The sequence below is a fragment of the Centroberyx gerrardi genome, chromosome 11 (assembly GCF_048128805.1).
Source record: "Centroberyx gerrardi isolate f3 chromosome 11, fCenGer3.hap1.cur.20231027, whole genome shotgun sequence".
NCBI lineage: Eukaryota > Metazoa > Chordata > Actinopteri > Beryciformes > Berycidae > Centroberyx > Centroberyx gerrardi.
The window spans coordinates 2,745,103-2,767,675 of record NC_136007.1 but is presented as its reverse complement, the minus strand read 5'-3'; the positions used below and the strand labels follow the sequence as shown (position 1 = coordinate 2,767,675).

Genomic DNA, 22,573 nt, shown 5'->3' with positions numbered 1-22,573 from the left:
TGTGGGATACAGAGGTGCAATATGCGTAGGTTGGACCCCTCATCAAGGACCCCTCTCCTTGATATTTTTTCTTAATTGAGATGGCAGGAAAGCTGAGAGGGACACAGGAGAGAAGTTTCTGGCAGGATTTGATCCCAGGCTAGCACATGTGGGTCTAGAGATGGGGGTCTTATCCACAACGCCACCTCTCAGTCTGTGTTTCCTGTGACCAAGGCAGGCGTTAGACCAGCAGGCTAATGCAGGAATGTGTTTAGTTTTGTGCCGATGTGACAGAGGAGCCGAATGTCCCAGTGGAGTGTTATGTTAATGTAGTGTCCAGTTTTATTTCCTGGTTATAATTATGTTGAATGATTACAACAGCTCTTCTGAGCGTGAAATTCCCCTGGCTGCTGGTCTCTGTGGAAGACTGGAGAGACAGCAAGACGCAGCCAATCTGGACCAAACACACCAACACTTGATCAAGTAGCCACTTGGCTTGAACATTTCAAAATGACCACTTCCTACCTTGGCGTTTCGGTTAAATTGAAGTTTGAAATAGATTTTCACACTTGCATTTCCAGCAGCAAATTGTCAGCTTTCTGAACCTGTTTGCTAAACAGCGTTCTGTCATGCATCCTGAGTGGCACTGCAACTTGTTAGCTAGAGCTAGTTTATTGAAAGCTGTAGCGCCAATGGTGTTGCAGCAATAGACAGGACCAGGGTCTGAAATGAATACTGGCTAAGCCCCAAATGCAGGTAAAATGAGGTGAGATGATTTCCTGGCCCCATACTACCATGTGATTACGGGAACATATTGAGGGCTTGGAGGCAAAGTGAGTGCGTTATAGTAGATTTTACAGGAGAGCCAAAACAAATTTTGATCAAACTTGGATCAGCTGCCGTTACCACATACTGAGCACAATATTTTTACTTTTTGTGTTATCAGATTGAGCATTACTATAAAAACAATACTGCTACAGTTTAAGTTGAATTATATTTGTTAACTTTTTTAAAAATGGCAAAAGAGTGAAATACGCCTTTTTGGCACAAACATTGCCCCAATACAGCCATGCAGAATATGGGCGTATGTAAGTAAACAATTATAAAACACATTAATTTTAATACAAATCTAGCAATTACACTTCAATCAACACTGAAATATCAAACAAGATCAGAATGAATATCTTTATCTTGAAGTAATGCTCAGCAACTTTCACCAAGGCCTTTAAAATTGTAGCTACATGGAACATATCAAATTGATTGATACATTTTTTCTGTTAAAAACTTTTAATAAGCCTCTATAGACATAAGAAACTACTTTTGATTCTAAACTACTACTTTTTTTTATTTTGCTAGTATAATACATTTTTGTATGTGTCCCAGGACACATCACTTATTGATGTGTCCTGGGACACGTTCAAAGACCTGTAAAACTCCTCATAACACTGAGGGAGAACTTCAGCTACCAGCCGTCTTACTACCAGAGCTCATCTTGACCAGTTCACTCTCCTAACATTATAAAATAACATGTTGAATCTATAACATTATAAAATAACATTTTGAATCTATAGGCCTAAGTATGTCATGGGAATATTAACATATTTATATTCATCTAATATTGACCTAGAATATTAATTAGGATATGAATAGGATACTAAAAATGATGTGATCATGCTGCCATGCTAGCATTGCTTACGTCAGCATGCATTTTGAGTTGACCTAAGTGCTGTTAGAATCCTCTACCCACAATGCTTGTTCAGCGTCAAAAGTGGGGTTTTGCTTGGTGTCAAAAGGGCGTAAGTGCAGTTACGCCCTTTTGGCAGCAAACAAAACCCTACTTTTACTGTTATGGCTTTCAGTTTTTGTTTAATGCAAACTTATGGGTCATGATTTCAGTTGTGTCCTTTTGGCACTGAAAAGATCTCACTGAGACCTTTCAATTGATATATAATACTCATATTCGCCCAAAATCGCACTTACGCCCCTTTGGCTCCAAGCCCTCGATACGGTCTTGCTGTAGCCTAGTCTTGCATGGATAACTAAGTCAGATACCTAGCCTATGTACAGTTATCAAAGTCAAAGGATGCTGCTGCTCTTCTGAATCTATTTCATATATCAAGGTGGGAAAAAAAGAACACTAATGCTGTTTTGCTGCTGGCACTGTTTAAGAAGCAACTAATGTTAACTAGCCAGGAGTAACCCTACGCTTCTACTCTTCCTCTTGAACTGAACTGAACACCTGATGGCTTTGACCTTTTCATTGTTGAACTAGTTACATCAACACCTGAGCTCACCTCAGTCTGGTTCAGATGCCATCCATCCATCCATCCATCCATCCATCCATCTATCCATCTATCCATCCATTTAGCCAGCCATCCATCCATCTATCCATCCATCCATTTTCTAGGGTGGCATTTCTGGAAAAACGTGAACATTGGTGAAATTAAAATAATGGGCACTCTTGGTTATCAGGGGCATTTTTGGCCCTCTCATTTTTAGTTTCACAGGCATTTTATGACTTTCATCACTGCCTCTCCACCTTTTTTCTGACCCTGGGGTATTACCATTTCTCAAGTCGGGTACTGCTGCACTTTCTCAGCAGGAGTACCAGCTGGTTAGCCGCCTCAGGGATCAGTTGGTCACTTGGTATGAATGACATTTTTAGGCATTTAGCTGACGCGCGCTGACTTTCCAGATCGACTTACAGTGCGTGAGCAGGCAGCGGGTTCAGCGGCTCGCTCGGCGACACTTCAACAGGACACGAGGCAGGGATCGAACCTGTGAAGTTTCAGTTGTGTGATGATTTTAATAAAGGAGAAGTGCTTGATTTCCATTGCGGTGCCTTCTCTCTTCTCTCACCCCCGTTTCATCACACACATCTGTCTCTCACTCCGATCCCATCCCTCCTCTCTCTCTCTCCATCTGTTCCTCAAATATTCTCTTTCTGTCTTTTTCATACTCGGTCTCTTCTGCTGTCTGCCTCGATTATTTTCTTTCGTTTCTCCCTCCCCCTCCTCTCCCTCCCTCCCCTCCCAGACGCATTACACTTACAAAAAACTAAACATGTGCACACATTAACTGTGAAAAGTTTTCCTCTCTCCTTGTCTTGTTTTTCAAGGTCTTGTTTGAGCAGAAAAGCCCCAGTGGAATATCATAGCGACGTGCGCTGAAATTTTAATCAAAAGGAAATGGGGCGGCACAATCTCGCTTCCTTTTTAGTAGAAATCGCACAGATGGACTCGCTGCTTGTCAGGTCCTGGTGCGACACACTGAGGGTGTCTGTCTGACAGAGAGGAGAGGGAGAGAGGAAAGGGGTGAACAGTTTTTTATATTAGGCTCCCAAACAGGATATCTGTCTGTCTAAACAGAGGCTAACTAGGGGATGGTGAATAATAAGGTTATACGTCCATCACACACACACACACACACACACACACACACACACACACACACACACGCTCATACACTTTTCATCCATCAAAATGTTCTCTGTGTGTCAGGTTGACCTAGACTGTCTGATAATGCATGAAGGGATGACAGCAGAGTTGCATATAAAGGAATTCACTGGAGGAAGGTGTGTGAGGGTGTGTATTGGTCTGTGGATCTGTGTGTGTGTGTGTGTGTGATGGTGTGAGTGATGGTGTGTGTGTGTGTGCATAATTGACTGCATTAAACAAGGGAACACTTCTGCAGTGTCAGGCATAGTGGTATTGAACAGTACAACAGTTCCAGATTTGGGAAACAGTTTTATATTCGACTTTCTTCAAAACCCATGCTCTGTTTTATAATGTTTCCTGTCATATATCGACATTTGGCATAAAATTCACTCAAACTATAAGATTATCATGTAATCTGTTACTAGTATTTTACTGTTATTCTGGTAACATGTGAGTGCAGAGGAATTTGTGCAGAAGAAACACTTTTTTTTGCAGGGTCAAGTAATCAATTTAGATTAAAATTGAAGTGATTGGAATAATGTCTTTAGGTATAACAGCAAGTTGGAGAATTGTCCAGTGTTGCCAAAGGTTTTGTGCTCTCCAAGTGGCTTCTAGTTTTAGGTTGTTATTGTTTCAGTTTTTCTCGTTTCTTTTGGAAGTGGTATCTGCAAACCTCGGCTGGTATCGGTATTTAAATCAATTGGTCTTGTGGCGACACTAATTCCTGTCATCATGAATGAATTCTCATGGATTTTTTCTTGCAGTAACATGTGCATTGGAGAGTATCAGTTGTCCAAATCCTTTAAACCAGGCAGTTGCTCAAGGCTAGCTGCCCTTAGGTTTCAGTGAGGAATGCTAATGATGCTAGAAAGCTATTTTAGGGAAACTGAAGCCAAAATGTACAGAATTATTTCCCCCCCAACATTTTTACACTATGATTATTGATATTTTTATATTTCGCTCTGCTTAGTATATTTCAGATTTTTGGTGTAATTTTATTGCATACATGAATCGGCATGATCATGATTTTTCTTAGTCTCAGTAAGTTTTTCTGCTGTTATTTTGCAGACCCACATGGTATTGTAATCCACATTTTCATCATACTTTTCATTCTTACATTTCAACATGTTCCAGAGTTGAAATTGTCGGTTATGTATATTTATATAACCCTCATTTTCTTTATTCTCATTTATATTCTATTTTATTTTATATCTATATCTTATATCTATATCACAATACTGTTTGCTTCAACGACCCAATTTCCCCTCTGGAATCAATAAAGTTAATCTTGTCCTGTCCTGTCTGGCAACAGTTACATAAGACCGCGGCCCTGCCACTGAATTATCAGCAGCAATACTAGTTTGCAAATAAATCTATAGAAGCCTAGATGATGTTTGCAAGTCCGTCTCCCTTATCTACAGCAGCCAGTTACATAAGGCTTGGACATTGGTATGTTAGCTTTTTGGCAGTTAGAAGCCAACATATCGAGTAAAACTTAGAAGTTACTGTATAGTGCACTTCTCTAAACCATGGTTACAATGTGCTTCACCATGGGATAGTAGAAACATAAGAACACATAAAACAGAATAGTAAAACATGGACAAGACATAGTACAAGAAATAAAACATCAGACACACGCAAAGGCGAGAGAATAAAAATGGGTCTTAAGCCGCTGTTCAAAGATGTTAGTAGATTTGAATCGTCTGGAATCAAGGGGGAGGCTGGTCCGAAGGTTAGAGCAGCAACAGCAAACGTACTATCCGCCTTCAGCTTCAGCCTGGACTGTGGACTGACCAAGTGCTAAAATATCAGCACCATACAGAGATATGCCCAGGTGACCATGTAATGCTTTGTACGTTATTAAAAGAACTTTGACAAATAGATATTGACGTACGTGACCCAAGGGTGGCACATAGAGTGATAACCTTATCGGTCCAAGGACGGAGCCCTGAGGCACACCTTAAAAAAATTATGTAACATTTTAGTCAATACACATTTTCTGTTTGACAAATACAATGAAAACCAGATAAGAGCAGTCCCAGTTGTGCCAGCCTATTTCCCAAGACTGTTTATCAAAATGCCATGATCAATTGTATCAGCAGCCACACAAAGACCCAGCAGCACCAAAATGGAGCGTTTACCAGAATCAGCGTGCAATAAAATGTCATTTGTAACTCTCAGAAGAGAAGTTCTGTACTATGCTGCTGACGAAAGCCCGACTAAAATGTTTTTCAAATAATTTTTCTCTCCGCTTCCTATAAAAGTCACTTGGAGATCGCTTTTTCCAGAATTTGGGAAACAAAGCACAAACTGGAAATGGGTTTGTAATTAATGTGGAGGGATGGATCAAGGCTAGGTTTTTGAAGAAGAGGCTGGACACTAGCCAGCTTGAAGGAGTTGGGGACATGACAAGTAAGGGATTCATTCACAGTAGTGAGTAAACCAGGGCCAGCAGTACCCATGACTTCTTAGTGGGAATGACATCCAGAGGACTGGAAGAAGCTCTTTAATGTGACACAACGTCAGTTAGATCCTGCAAAGAAATCAATGAAAACTGACTAAGCAGCTCGGTACTAATGTAACGCAGGCATGAGTCCATACAAGAGAGGGGAGGCATTATCTGAAATCTAATAGCGTTGACCTTTTCTACTGCGAAGGATACAATGATGTAAAGAATATGAAGGATGTTGACATTCATCAACAGGAAGCAGGAACCACAGAGGGAAAAGAGCTGACAGGGCGATCGATAGTTTTGAACAGATATCTAGTGTTATGATTTATTTGCAGTAATTAGCTCAGCAAAATAAGCAGCTCTCACATCCATAATTTATGATGATTTTAGAAAGATGACATATACTGCACAATTTGTGTGTGTGTGTTAGTTATCAGTGCTAATTACAGAAGACCTTGGCTAGGTTTAATGATGTGTCAACTCCTTTGCAAATAAACAGGTAAAGGTCTAATGGCTTGTTATTGATGTGTCAACCACAGTCATAGCAAATAAACATATAAAGGTCTGGAATATGTGTATTGTATTGTTTGATGCCGGTGTGTGTGTGTGTGTGTGTGTGTGTGTGTGTGGGATATGCCTTTTATATTGTTATTTTGTTCAAATCATGGGGTGAATGGTGAATTATAGTGTATTGCCATTGCCAATTCTTCTGAAGAGGGCAGAAGAATTGTATGCTGCAACTCACATTTTACTGACTCACCACTTCCCCTGCCCACGCATGCTAGCAGCAGAACGGCACAGTCGTACAATTGAGCATGTGATTCTCTTATCGCACCTGCAGTTTGTTTTCTTCGGTCTGAACCAGAGTGGAAAAGTCGACTTTGTTGCATTTTTGTATTTTTGGTTCGTTGAAGTTCACACTGCCCAGGAAACCCAAGGCTCGTTGATTTGATTTGGTAATCTGTCATTCCACCAAGCTTGAGATGTTGGTGGTGGGGGGAGAAGAAGTTAGATTCCAGTCTCTGTATCTTGAGCAAAGCATGATGGACTTGTCTGTCTCTTCTTCTGTACGATTACATTCTCACTCCTAGTGAATCGCTCCAGAGTTCAAATGAACCAAACTCCAAGCATTCTTGGTGTGAAATTTCCCTTCATTATTTTTCCAACGATGTTCATTTTGTGAGAATGAATTTCATGCAATCTCGTACCAGTACTGTGTGCAGCATTAGTTTACTCCCACGCAGGGATCCGTGGTCCAGTTGGACCGGCCGGATTGGTGCTCGGTGACCCCCCCCTTAGTGGTGTTGATTTACATTTTACGTTTTAAGCATTTTCCTCTTAACCAGAGCGACTTGACCGAATTGCATTATTGCACTTTGGTCCTTGTTCAGAGCAGAAGCGGTACAGAAGCGGTACAGGAAGGCTGTTCACACCAGGAAGCAGTCCTACTTTTCCTCTTCGGTGATGAACTTTATATCCTCCGTCGCTTCAAAGCAGTCATGTTTATCTGTTTGGCATGAAAAATAATCCTCGTGTTGTGACTTGTGACTGGGCAAACTTTGGACAAGCCTATATAGGAGTGATACATATTTCTCTCTCTCTCTCTAAAAAAGAAATTACATTGTATGTTACAATCATATTTTCTTACATTTATTTGCATTTATTTTTCAAACACATTTCACCTTGTCAGTGTAAAATGACCTCCGCCCTCTCTCTCTCTCTCTCTCTCTCTCTCTCTCTCTCTCTCTCTCTCTCTCTCTCTCTCTCTATGTTTAGGTTTATGAAACATTTGTGATATTTCAAAAGCAGATATGATGTTCATCAGTGACTCTGTTGCTTTTAAGCTGGTTTAAGGAAAACGTGTGCCATTATTTTATCTTGTCTTCTTTTATTTACTGTGAAGCACTTTGTAAACTCTGTTTCAGAAAAGTGCTCTATAAATAAGGTTTTATCATTATTCTAAGCTTTTAAAATGTACATTAGTGCTCATTAATCAACAACAGCAACAGTAAAGACATTAGTTTGATCATCGATATACATGTGCTTCTGTTGTGACATTATGCAGATATGACTATCTGCACTGTATTTCCACTGTGTGTTTCTATGAAATCCGTACACTGTCTGCGGAGAAAATGGACTCGACAGTGAAACTATTGCTGCAGGTCTGCGTGTTCGCTCCAATCCATTAACATGGCCGCCGAAAGCAGGTGGGCTCCGCTATGCGTCTGATACCCGACTGTTCTGCTTCTGGTCTGAACGAGACTTCAGCCTTTTGTAAATTTTAGCATGTGGCGGAAATTGAAACGTCCGTTTAGACCACACACTGAGGATTGAGACTGAGAAAATGGACTTACGCACAGCAATAAAAACAACAAGATCAAGATGACAAGCAAAGACACAACGGCATAAAGAAATCTAAACCACAACATAACAACATTCCAAGGATGTCGAGCTTTCTAATTACTATTCAACATTGCATGCATGTACACACACACACACACACACACACGTTTTCCTCAAACCAAAACCCTATGTGTATTTACATTAGTTTGTTTGTAATTTAGTGTCTTATTCCTCTAAGCCAGCAGTCTGATTAATAATTCATGGTATTCCGTGCAGTCAGACGTGCCATTTGTATTTTAAGTGTTTCACTAATTGCATCCTCCCATAGAGCTAATTATTTCTCCATTGTGCTGTGATCCTGTAATTCAAGATGTCGAGTCACTGAAAGGCATTCAGTGTGTAGAATGACTAAGTGGAATAAATGTCAGCCTCCACTTTTTTTTCTGCACAGCACAAAAGAAATATTCCAGAGAGTGTGTGTGTGTGTGTGTGTGTGTGTGTGTGTGTGTGTGTGTGTGTGTGTGTGTGTGTGTGTGTGTGTGTGTGTGTGTGTGTGTGTGTGTGTGTGTGTGTGTGTATAAAGCCTCCATGGAGTTCCACGCCACAGAATTGATATTCTCCTCACTGGGCCATCAAGCATGAAATGGAACAGAGTACACTTTCTTTGAGTAAACTCTCAGCAGCACACTGTGGGCCGGTCAGGGTCTCAGGCTCAGGAGAAATCTCTTGGCTGACATTGATAGAGCCTGAAAATGAATAGAATTTGATCTTGAAGGCAACCTTTGGTTGAAATATATCACACGGGAAACTTTGTATTTTCTGTCCCCCCTGTTCGAGAGAACCTTCAAAGGCCGTTTGATGGGGGAAAACATCTAAAACGCAGTTTGTGTTTAATCATTGCATTTTCCGTGCTATTTCATGCAGTTTCATGTTTCTGTGTGCAAATAAAAAAGGCTTTACAAGTATTTGCATTCGTGAGTGTGAATAATGTGAAAGCTGACAATAGCATAATGTGAAACACTACAAAGTGACGTACTGAAAAAAACACAGTGCTTTACTATAGAGCATGGAGCCGAAGCCGCCTCCTCAAGTTGGTCGCTCGGTTGTAGCAAATGGGAGTTAAGCAAATTTGTCCGACCCAAATAGTTTGATATTCAAAGAGTTTAGATGGCTTTGTAAACGATTTCATAACCCGGACACTGAGTTGGAGAAATGAGTCTCAATCCACCAAAGTGATTGAGAAAAACTATTGCTATTGATTGCTGAATTCACTGGTAAATCCGTCGTAACAGCGTGTGTATACAGCTCAGGAAATCCCAACACTGCGATAATCAATTTGTTCTTAAAAGACTGGCTTGGACCGCTGACATTATTACTTCTCGGTAATGAGAAAGTGGGTGAAAGCCGGTAGAAGCATTGCGCAATCAGCGTCATCTTGTTTGGCTGGATTAGTTCTTCCATGGCGAACACCACAGTGAACTGAAGTGAACTGAAGTGAACTGAACTTCTGTCACACCCCTTTCAGTATTGTATTAAACGCTTGCATCCAATGCAAAGTGAATGGAGGCGAAATGGTCGCGTCGTAAATCCTGTTTGGTGCGGCTCGGCTGTAAAACTGGTGTCCCGGTGCATCTTCAGTACCGGCACAAACATAAACGAGTGTGTTCATGTGTGTTCAGTGTGTGTCTGCTTTCATGACCCTCGTGCTTTGTTCCTGTGTGTTTTGGCAGGGGCTGAACCGGATGGGGAAGGATGCTCAGGTGGGGCGCGACGGCGTGCGGAGGAAAGACTGGCACGACTACGACGCGATCAAGAGAGACGCCTCTCGCTCTGGTTGGTCCAAACCCCATGTAGCCCCTCCTCTGCCAAATACAGACGAGAACCCTGGGACACATTCATCACACACAGCAAAACACCTTTCTCACACACACACACACACACCGAAAGATGTACATATGCACACCCAAACACGTCACAGTTGTGCACACACATACGGAAAGAGGCATACACACACACACATTTCAACATTGAATCCAAATAGATAACACATAGCAAATACTTTCTCACACACCCATAAGCACACACTGTCCTGTTTCTCCCATTGCTCTGCAGCAGCAGTATGAATCGATGCCCTGATTACAGTTTTGCTGTCATAAATAAACAGCTTATCTGCCGCAATAATCATCGATTCCGCCTCAGGTCTTTTCTGTTCAGGGAAATCTGCTTCTTCTTTCCAAACAGTGTAAATTAGAAGAGTTTATCCCTGAAATGAGCCATCAAAGTAGTAAAGGAGTTATTTTCCACAGTCGTTACCTTCAGGAAGAAAAGCCGATCATTTCTGCCTAATGGAACATGTGCGTGTGAATTATTAGGATTATGTTTCTCTGGGTATCCGCAGGTCCTTAAACAGTTTTTAAATAAATCATCAGAATATAAAGCCTTTAAAAAAGTGTTAAAATGTCTTAAATACAATTATTAGAGGTTTTACTTTTTTATCATGTAATGACAGGTTTCTCTGCACTGCATGACAACTCTGATTAATACAGAACAGGGTTAGTAGTTGAACTGAACAATTAATTGAAAAAAACAAACTAAATTGAAATATGAACTGGCTGCAATTAATTTCTTAAGAGAGAGAGAGAGGCGTCCAAAATGGATTTCTGAACAAGGTGTTTTAGAGCCCCAGGTAAACTTTGGTCCATTCAAAATCCTGCACACTGACATCTATTTTTTTTTTTTACAAATTCACTTTTCTTTAAACAATTTTGAAGTTCTAAAAAAATTATAACAAGAAAAACTTTAAATCGCACTTGTAATGTTCTGTCAAATAATCACAATTAGATCTTTTGTCATTATGTTTCAGCTCTAGTTAGTAGTACATTATGCAAAAACAGGTTTTTCATTACTAAAGACAATGGGACATTATGCCATTAATTTAGTGTTGTCCTTTGTCTTATACTACCGATTTATAACTTGTGGACTTTCATTAGCCATGTTTAGTTGGAAATATTCTGTTTTTGCCTGCTTTGTTCCTTTATTATTTGTTTTTAATTGGTCTTAAATTCAAATCCAGGTAGCATGAAACATGTCTATAAGGAGCAATAAGTAAGATCATTTCTTCCCCATAGGGATCAATACCAATGACTCAACGATTACTTCACCAGCTGCTGAGATTTTTGGCTTTCAAACCTCACTTTCTGGCCCGTTCTCTGTTTTGGAACAAAAGCTCCCCACCCATTGGAGTCACACTCCCAAAGTGCTGTGCATGTGTATTCACTCAAGTGTGTGTGTGTGTGTGTGTGTGTGTGTGTGAATTATTATATGGTTTTACATACATACAGTGTTATGTTTGTTTGCAAGTGTACAAAAGTCTACGCACCCTTGGAAATGTTCTTTTTGTTGCCTTGAGGCGGAATACATTTAATACATTGTCAGAAATGAATAGCCTTTTGTTTTAACCTTGATTTTGCTCATCACTATATCCAGATGAACAAAAGTGCAAAAAGTCTGATTTAATGTGTTTTCATTTCGGCCTCAAGGCAATAAAAACTAGATAAAGGGTGTGTAGACTTTCAATATCTGCAGTACAGGATGTGTGTAAGGGGGGGTTGGTGTTCATGAACTGTGTATGTTTAATTCAACTGTGTGTGTGTGTGTGTGTGTGTGTGTGTGTGTGTGTGTGTGTGTGTTCCATGCAGGTAATGGAGAGCAGGGGAAGGCGTTCCCTCTGTCAGAAGCGGACCGGGTCGACCAGGCCTACAGGGAGAACGGCTTCAACATTTATGTCAGCGACCGGATCTCCCTCAACCGCTCGCTCCCCGACATCCGACATGCAAAGTGAGTCATCTGTGTGTGTGTGTGTGTGTGTGTGTGTGTGTGTGGTGAAAGGTCACGGTGCGGCCATATCTAGCTTTCCTCCTGTAAATCTATAAGGAACCGAGGAACGGACTGTCTGAAACATGTCGGAGAGAGATGAATACTTAATAACGGGACCCAGCAGGCCGGTTTAAGCAGCAACATCACTGCACCAATTAAAGGTTCCTTGGAGTGCCTGTGTCGTTTTCGGAGCATGTGTCTGCATTTATATGTTGCGGTACAACTAATCCCAGATACAGAGGGTGGTGATAGTCTGAAGCTTAAGCCCTATTCAGACAGGATTAGTTTTACAGGGGGAGGTGGGCTAATGTAATCATTACTGGTCTGTAATTTTAGTTCCGTCCAAATCTGCCGTATCAGTCATTTTTGTGACGGCGAACGCCTGCGACAGTAGTTAGTAATTTATTTCAATATTGATATCACAATACGACTTATGTATGCAAAATTACATGCTAAGTCAAAGTCAAATCAAATCGATGTTCGTTGCATTGAACATGCATTGATGGTGTTAAGTGATGTCAAACAAAACTCTGAAATTTTCCAAAAAAATATGCCTTAAAGGAGGGGTATCATTTGCTTTTTCAGCAATTTTATATAATTACCTGGTATCTATAAAATACATCTGTGAAGTTTTTTTTAGTAAAAATCATTTAGTTATAGCTTTAGCTATTCACTTCCCAGTGTTTGTTTCCCACCTACAAGAAAACAGGTCGTTTTACATAAGCAGCTTCTTATGCTAATGAGCTACTGCTCTGATTGGCTGGCCATTCTGGAAGGCCCGCCCTCCTCTTAGCGCTGATTGGTCGATTTCAGACAGTCCAGTGTCTACATAGAAACTGGAGCAAAATCTGACTGGCTTGTACAAGGGGGCGTGTCTTATAGTTAGTGACTGTGGGGAAATGGCACAGTAATATGATTCAATTTTTTTACTGTGATTACTTCACACCTCCAAGTACCAAAATCACCAGAAATACTAAGAATTGCCACATCCTAGGATACCCCCCCTTTAAAATGTTTCATGCCTCACAGTTTTTAAATAAAATTTCGTTGTTAGCAATTTAGACAGAATTGTGTATCACTATATCACAACGTCGCCATATCATCACCCATATGATTCCACTGAAAGATGATAAATGATGATTTTGAATCTTTGACCCAGGTCCTGTCCCGTTGTAGCCAAAGTGTTTTTTTTTGGACTGAAACAACAATCAAAACATGGAGATCAGACCCAGAGTCTTAGCTCTGGTCCAGTTGTGACTCTTGCAGCCAGTCAGCTGCAGAAGTTGTGTATGAAGCATAGTGTATTTTTGGCGTGAGGGCAACTCCTTTCTCTGTAATTCTGGAAATCTGTCTGTTCCATGCGAACTGGCCATTAACATTACAGATGTCCTGTAATGTTAATCCTGTCTGATTGCAGCAGGGGACGGCAGCCATGTGCCGCGGAGCGCTGAGAGGCCGCAGGTTCTCATACAGTCTGGTTCCAGCCAAACACTGCAGCAGCTGATTTCACTGATTAGCACTCCTTCACCCAGAGAGGAGGAGCTGCTGTAGTCTTTGGTTGGAATTAATACCTGCAGACTCTTGGCGCTTCATGGCACACGGTTGCTTTCGTGCTTTGGAGAATTTCGCTGCCGACCCAGAGGGTGGCTGGTTTAAATCCCGGGACTGGCTTGGAAAATCGGTGCTTGAAAGAGAGAGGGAGGGGCAGAGGGAGAGAGACTTCTGAGCGGCATGTGTGTTTCATCAGTGTGTGTGTGTGTGAGCTTACACTTGTGCATGTGCATGACTGCATGTATGTTATAGCATTGTTAACGGCTTTATTTTCCCTGGTTGGATCTGTCCCAACTCATTTCCACAAGCACTGTTTGGAACAATCATTCCAATTATCAACTATCCACAGGAGAGCTGTAGTTTTACACAGACAGAGAAGCTGATTACACACCACACACTGCCAATGTACTTACAAACTAGGTTCCTGACAGCAATTACCAGTGTCATTGATGTCCCCCTCTGAGCGCGAGGTGTGAGAAACTGATGATCGACGTGTGCTGTGTTTTACTGGAGCCGCTTCCAGTCTGACTGCACTGGGACTGTGGGATTTTCTCTTACTCAGGCTGTGTGTGAGAAAATTGTGTGTCAGCGAAGCTACTTTACATGTGAAAAGACTCCCGCACACTGTCTACACTTACAATTTAAAACATTTTATTGAAAGATTACAACGTTTGGGTTCCAGGTCCCCTCCTACGCACCTGTCTCCTGATATAGGTGTGCGAAGAACCTGCTTTCCTGAAGGGAAGCTACTTTAAAGGTCTAGTTTCACAAGCTATCAGCTATTGTCATATTGGATGAAGGTGAACTACAGCAAATATACCCTGAAGAGAAATACAGTTTTGTTAATTAAAGCAGTGAGTTTACCACAGTGGGATGGGCAGGACTCGCCTTCACAACGGTCAGGGTGAAAGAAAGATCGGAGGATGTTAAATCAAGATATGAGAGAAAAAAAGTGACATATTTGCTACTGATTGTTCCTTATTTTTGCTTTTTTCAAATTATAATCAGCAATTATAATTAATCAGACTTTTATGACAATCGACTAATCTATTAATCGACTAATAGTTTCAGCACTAGTCCAGAACGACAAAGTGAATGACCGGCCTCTGCGCATTTCTGCAAAATTCTTGTACGTTCAAAATGAAACCCATGTGAAACCCAACCATGCTAACATGGGATTGCATAACTCCCAGTAACATGGAGGCATGGAGGAGATCTCCATGGAGCTGAACATGATACTTACTGTAGAAACATGATGAGGCATACATTATGTACCTGTGGCTGTAACAGAGACTGCTGGACCTCTCTCTGCTCTGCTCTGACTCATTAAAGTACAAAACACCAAAAATAAAAAGACCTGCGATACTATAAATACTGGCTGCCAAACGGCGGCGGACCTACCGACCTGATGTGTCACAGAACATCCTTCAGCGCTTTTCCTCTACCTGACAAGAGCCTTTCTCTGACTCGTGACCCTCCGTCTCTTTCATGTGGGAAGCAGCTTTGAAGGTTTCCTCTCTGAAGGTTTCCCCGGGAAAACACTTTTTTTTTCCATATTTAGAAAGCTCCTGCATCCGGTGACCTTATAAAGTGTTAGCCATCAAACGAATCCCCCCCATCCTGCATCCATCCTAACAACTATCCTCCACCAGCAACCGTCCTGCAACAGCCACCGCCTCCCATTCTGTCTCAGACATTGCAGACGGAGCCGAATAGGCACACAGCTCTTCTCTTTGAAATCAATATCATGATAGTCATAGAGGGATTTTTTTCTAGGCTCGGCTAGGTGATGTTAGGTGTGAAGTCAAACAAAACTGAAATTTTCAAATAGCCTTTTTCATTTTCATCATCAATATAGACAGCAGAATTGTGTGTCACCATATCCTGAAATCACCATAACATCATCAACAATTATCGCCCAGCCCTATCTCTAGCGTAAATGTGAAGTCAGTGAAGCGGTGACACCAGTTACACCTGCTGCTCAAATATTTTACATAAATTGATATGATGATTGATATGATAAATTCGTTTTTAAGTAATTGAAGCATATGACAGTGCTGTTTTTAAGGTTTTCATCTTATCAGTAATTATCAAGATAATATCTTATATCAAGATAATTTTGGCCAAGATAATCGTACTATCAAATTTTCATATCGTTACCTTCTTCCCTTCCCTGTCAGTTCCCCCTCTTCTTACCAGAGCCTCCTGTCTTGCTTCTCCCTCTCCCTCCATCCCTCTTTTTCTGCCTGATTTCCTCCCTCCATCACCTCCCGGCCCCGAGCTACCTGCCCGTCTCTCTTCATTTCTTCTTCTGTCTCTTCCGTCTTTAGCCGCTCTTTTCTCTCTCGCCCTCTTTTCTTTTCTTCTTCTCGCCTTTTAAGTGGCCCATTGATGCTCACTGGCACCCAGTGGAATCGCAGGTCTCTCAGCTGCTCTAACCTGGATAATGTGCGGCTCTTTTAATAAGATGTAATGAAGCTTACCACCTGCCAGCTTGCTCATCTCTCTCTCTTTCTCTCTCTCTCTCTCTCTCTCTCTCTCTGAGGAATCTATAAAGACAGTAATTATGTCCCTTTCTCCCAGCCTGTCTGCTCTCTCTCTCTCTCTCTCTCTCTCTCTCTCTCTCTCTCTCTCTCTCACTCCCTCACTCTCTCTCTCTCTCTCTCTCTCTCTCTCTCTCTCTCTCTCTCTCTCTCTCTCTCCATCATTTTCTTCCATCAGTGAGTGAGGGATGATGGTGGGTAACAGTGAGTGAAAGCTGTTGGAGGTCTGGGCCCGGTGAGGACTGATGATGTGACACGGTGACACCCGGCTGTCAGACACCCGTCACTCTCACCAATCAGACGGACACACCTGCTCTCCCCGGCAGCCAATCGGTGTCCTCCGCTCCGTCTCTGGGTGATTGGCACGTTGTCGGTGCCTCGGAGGCAGCCGGGCCCAGATCTGCTCCTGACACGTTTCGTTTCTGTGTGCTGGTGAGAGGATTTCGGCGGTGGAGGTTTCTGCTCCGGGCCACGCTGTGCACGGCGCAGCTCAACACTAACAAGCGTGGGCGAACTGAATGTGTGAGGATACACACAGGCGGCCTTTCGACTGTCGAGTCTGACTCCGACTGCCTCCCACTGTTGGTCTCTACATGACGTGAACGTAGACAAACACTGGTTTTCAACTCAAACCCATCACACACAAATAAGCTGCAAAAGTTTTCTGTCACCCAAACAAACAGTCTGCTTATTGAGTGCTGTCGTGGAATATTAGGAGAGCGGTTAGCAGCGGTTGCATGGGAGACACAAAAAGAAAGATTGTAATTTTATCTGATTGTAATGCTGCTGATCCAGGATTTAAAGTTTATTCTACTGTAGCACATATTGTAAGTTCCTCTTGAGTAAGAGTGATGGCCAAATGCTGAAAATGCATATCCTTGCTGTCGGATGAAAACCTTATACCTACCATACCTCCAAAATGTTTTCAGGAACTACGAAAAGCAGCATTGTGTGTTTTTGAGTTTATCCAATGGGGTTTGGAAGGCGTCTCAATCAGCAGGGATGGGACACTCTTCTCTGTTGCAGCCTCACTCTGTGATTTAGGCTGATAAGATGGGTGGATTTTTACATAAAAATCATGCCAAGTGCAGCTGTAAGTTTGCTGTTTTTTTTTTTGTTTTTTTTCTGTAGCTGTAAACAGAAGCTGTATGGGGAGAAGCTGCCCAACACCAGCATCATCATCCCGTTCCATAACGAGGGCTGGTCGTCTCTGCTGAGGACCGTCCACAGCGTGCTGAACCGCTCGCCGCCGCAGCTCATCGCTGAGGTCATCCTGGTCGACGACTTCAGCGACAAAGGTACAGAGGACACACACGCACACGCACACACACACACACACACACACAGATTCACTCACTCACACAGGCGCACGCACCTACACAGATATGTGAGCAAAACTACATTCAGTGCTGACTCACAAGTAAGAATTTAGACTTTAACTGGAATGACACTATATCTCTCTCTCACAGCACACACACACACACACACACACATCCCCAGACCATTGAGTCATTTGTTTGCGAGTGTTTGTGAATGTGTTGCACAAATAATGAGCCACCCGGTAACAATGGCATTAGCCAGCTTCTGCTACGGCCCAAATTTGATCTCTAGACACACTCTGTCTTTTGTATGTCACAAGCAAACACACACATACACACACACACACACACACACACACACACACACACACACATGCACATGCATACCATACTCTGAGACACAAAGATGCACGTACCTACACACACACTCGCTCTCAAACACACCCACAGCCACCCGGCAGTAAGTCATTAGTTCAGGAGTGTATCTCACTGGTCCAGTCGGTCATTTATTAACAAGAGCAGAGAGCAGCAGACTCTGCTGAGCTCACTGCTGCACTCTGCTCAGCACTCACTGTGTGTGTGTGTATGTGTGTGCGTGTGTGCGCGTGTGTGTGTGTGTGTGTGTGTGTGTGTGTGTGTGTGTGTGTGTGTGTACACGTACTAGGATCAGGCCGATATTGGTCTTTTATTAAGTATCAGATATTGGTCAGTGTCATCCACCACTGATATGATGAAAAAACCTGCAGTGAAATGTCATTTTTTTTGGCATGACAATGGAAAAAAATGTAGATATTGAAAATACTGACTATGGGCAGCTTCAGTACAAAAATATTTGTATCGTACCGGCCTTGAAAACCCCATATTGCTCGAATCCTAGTGTGTACATGCACGTGTGTGTGTCCGCCTGCGTCCTAGCCCTCTTCAGCAAGTATTTAATTTTCGTCATTAATTGTGTGTGTGTTGTGTGTGTTTGTGTGTGTCCCTCTGTCCTCACTAGCTCTCTTAAGCAAGTGTTTAATTCCTAGTTAATTAGTCCTCTCTATCACGGTTCCTCGCTGACGGATGCGTTTACCTCTCGTCTCCACAGTAATGAAATGCACTTAGAGTCAGAGGTTCAGTGTTTCACTGGTTCAGTGTTTCACTGGTTCACTGGTTCAGTGGTTCAGAGTTTCACTGGTTCAGTGTTTCACTGGTTCAGTGGTTCAGTGGTTCAGAGTTTCACTGGTTCAGAGTTTCACTGGTTCAGTGTTTCACTGGTTCAGTGGTTCACTGGTTCAGTGGTTCACTGGTTCAGTGTTTCAGTGGTTCAGTATTTCACTGGTTCAGAGGTTCAGTGGTTCAGTGTTTCAGTGGTTCAGTGGTTCAGTATTTCACTGGTTCAGAGGTTCAGTGGTTCAGTGTTTCACTGGTTCAGTGTTTCAGTGTTTCACTGGTTCAGTGGTTCAGTGTTTCACTGGTTCAGTGTTTCAGTGTTTCACTGGTTCAGTGTTTCAGTGGTTCAGTGTTTCACTGGTTCAGAGATTCACTGGTTCAGTGTTTCACTGGTTCAGTGTTTCAGTGTTTCACTGGTTCAGTGTTCAGTGGTTCAGTGGTCAGTGTTTCACTGGTTCAGTGTTTCACTGGTTCAGTGTTCAGAGGTTCACTGGTTCAGTGTTTCACTGGTTCAGTGTTTCAGTGTTTCAGTGGTTCAGTGTTTCACTGATTCAGTGTTCAGTGGTTCAGTGTTTCACTGGTTCAGTGTTTCACTGAACCAGTGGTTCAGTGTTTCACTGGTTCAGTGGTTCAGTGTTTCACTGGTTCAGTGTTTCAGTGGTTCAGTGTTTCACTGGTTCAGAGGTTCACTGGTTCAGTGTTTCAGTGGTTCAGTGTTTCAGTGGTTCACTGGTTCAGTGTTTCAGTGGTTCACTGGTTCAGTGTTTCACTGGTTCAGAGGTTCACTGGTTCAGTGTTTCAGTGGTTCAGTGGTTCACTGGTTCAGTGTTTCAGTGGTTCACTGGTTCAGTGTTTCACTGGTTCAGTGTTTCAGTGGTTCACTGGTTCAGTGTTTCAGTGGTTCACTGGTTCAGTGTTTCACTGGTTCAGTGTTTCAGTGGTTCACTGGTTCAGTGTTTCAGTGTTTCACTGGTTCAGTGTTTCACTGGTTCACTGGTTCAGTGTTTCACTGGTTCAGAGGTTCACTGGTTCAGTGTTTCAGTGTTTCACTGGTTCATTGTTTCAGTGGTTCAGAGTGGCTCAGTGTTTCAGTGGTTCAGTGTTTCAGTGTTTCAGTGTTTCACTGGTTCAGTGGTTCAGTGTTTCAGTGGTTCAGTGTTTCAGTGTTTCACTGGTTCAGTGGTTCAGTGTTTCAGTGGTTCAGTGTTTCACTGGTTCAGTGGTTCAGTGTTTCAGTGGTTCAGTGTTTCACTGGTTCAGTGGTTCAGTGTTTCACTGGTTCAGTGGTTCAGTGGTTCAGTGTTTCAGTGGTTCAGTGGTTCAGTGGTTCAGTGGTTCAGTGTTTCACTGGTTCAGTGGTTCAGTGTTTCACTGGTTCAGTGGTTCAGTGTTTCAGTGGTTCAGTGTTTCAGTGTTTCACTGGTTCAGTGGTTCAGTGGTTCAGTGTTTCACTGGTTCAGTGTTTCAGTGGTTCAGTGTTTCAGTGTTTCACTGGTTCAGTGGTTCAGTGGTTCAGTGTTTCACTGGTTCAGTGGTTCACTGGTTCGGTGTTCAGTGGTTCAGTGTTTCACTGGTTCAGTGTTTCAGTGTTTCACTGGTTCAGTGGTTCAGTGTTTCACTGGTTCAGTGGTTCAGTGGTTCAGTGTTTCACTGGTTCAGTGTTTCAGTGGTTCGGTGTTCAGTGGTTCAGTGGTTTGTTTCAGGACTGATGGAGGGGAATCAAACCCACAGGCTTGTTAACTTTGACAAAAATCCACAATGAAGTTGAAAGTGAAAAGTGACACTGATTTTACAGCAAATTATTTACACTAGTAAAGGCAAGGTTATTTATATAGCACATTTTGTACACAAAGGCAATTCAGAGTGCTTTACACAAGATAAATAAGACATTAGATAAGAACGACGTGCCTCTTCATGCATCTATCCTGCATAAATAGTGTATACTGTGGTAGCCATTATAGAAGTTTCATGCATTTTATTGTTCTTGAATGTTAAACAGTAGAACCAAATGTCTATATTTTATATCTATATTTATATCTATATTTTGTCTCTCAGTCAAATACTTGCCATACCATTCTTTGGGTATTCTGATGGCTCAAAATGAAAAGAAAGAGTTAAGAGAAGAAACTTTCTCCTGTCAGTAAAGTTGATCTCTTCTGTCTTTCCGGCAAGATCTTGATCTTTTTGCGAGAGGAAACGTGTCGTTTTGTTAGAGTCCTCCCACAGCTCTCAGACGTTTTTAAAACACACTTTACCAGCGAGTAATTGACTTTCCCTTGGAACTGAACCACATTGTTAAATGATTAATATGTACCCTTCCAGGCTAATTGGCAATACGTAACAATTCTCAGGCAAAATAGCAGCACCGCGGCCACAAAACTTGACTTTGTCTCGTAAATCATCCAAATTTTTCAAAGCAGCAGGCTGACAATACGGTCACACTCTCTCCCTCGTTCTGTCATTATGAAATGACCCGACCCCGCTCGTCTTTCGTCTTTTGTGTGCTTGACAAAATACAAAGACAGTTAAAATGATGAACTGCTGCGTAAACCCGCAGTGACAAGACACACTTAATTTTACTTTGTAATGTGCTTTCCTGCGCATCCATCCATTTTCTTGCCGCTTAACTGTGTCAGACTCGCGATGGCAAGAGGGCAAGCAGAGCAGCTTTCTTCCCCAGCAACTTCTTCCAGCTCCTCCCCCCCCAGGCATGCTGGGAAATGTAGTCCCTCCATTGTGTCCAGGATCTGCCGCAGTGTCTTGAAGATGATGGTGAAGTCAAGCAACACTTCTGGCACACTGTTGAATCGCTAATGTATCCAGAATGGTGCCAAATGAGAATATTTCCAAAATGGCATTAACGAGTACAGAAAATGAGACTGAAACTATTTACAAGCAACATGAAAATTATGTTAATCATGTTTGGAACTAAAAACGGCAGTAATTTATGAAGAGCTAGTAAGTAAGTAAGGAATGAGTTAATTAAGAAATGAGAACAGATACATTTTAGTGAGATTGTCACGTGCTTTTCTGCTTTTGTCAGACATTTACTTTTCCTTTCCCATCTCTTGTGAATAAACAAGAAAGTAAGAAATGAAACCAGAAAACAAACTAATGGAGATAATGGAGCTCATTTTAAAGGCATTTTCTGACCATGCTGGTGTTGCAGCGTCGGAGAGAATAATCCAGAATGGTTTCCGTGTGGATTGATATTCCTACACAGGCGGCTTAATCAGTTTGAACTATGGAGCCGATGCACAGCTTTGAACCCTTACATAATAAATCAGGGGACAAGTGCAATATTATCGCTGGGATTTAAGAGGAGGAGGGGAGAAAAGATTCATCATGAAGTGTGGTTCAGAGCCGCCGTGTGACGCATAATTTCCTGTTCACATTTCCATTTCCCGAGGTATTAAATAATGCACTTAAAGTATGCACACAAAAGAGCAGAGGATATGAAAGGATATTTTTGCTGGGGTTTGGAGGTGAATATGCTGCTTTTGTGTGTGTGTGTGTGTGTGTGTGTATACCTCGCTGTGACTGGGGCTTCTTTGCTCAGCTTCAAAGTGTCGCGGTCACAAAAGGACACATGGTGTTAAAGGGTGGGGTTGCGCAAAACCAGCAAACCACTTTCTTAAGTACATACGCCCTTTACACAAACACACACACACACTCCCCCTCACACACATACACACTCCCACTCACACGCTCTTCACACACACTTCTCTCTCGAAGGTCCCTCCGCCCACTGGAGCAGGAAACCCTCCCAGTCACTCTCTCTGACGCCGATTAGCGTCTCTCAGCTTGATAGCAGCCAGCTCGCCTGCAGTAATACTGATGTCCTGTTATATTAATGTACCCTGTTTTGGTTTGGTAGCTCGTGGACGACATGAGGAAAATAAACAATTGATGAGATGCTTT

The 22,573-nt window shown here is 42.2% G+C and overlaps 1 protein-coding gene across 2 annotated transcripts in view; it reads left to right on the top strand.

The window, feature by feature from the left end:
- galnt10 (UDP-N-acetyl-alpha-D-galactosamine:polypeptide N-acetylgalactosaminyltransferase 10 (GalNAc-T10)) overlaps positions 1-22,573 on the top strand; it is a 95,245-nt gene that overhangs the window by 20,279 nt on the left and 52,393 nt on the right. For both annotated transcript variants that reach the window (XM_078286898.1, XM_078286899.1), the window contains exons 2-4: positions 9,942-10,044; positions 11,910-12,048; positions 17,313-17,479. In XM_078286898.1, the coding sequence (XP_078143024.1) occupies positions 9,942-10,044; positions 11,910-12,048; positions 17,313-17,479 (409 nt within the window). The remainder of the gene's footprint in view (positions 1-9,941; positions 10,045-11,909; positions 12,049-17,312; positions 17,480-22,573) is intronic.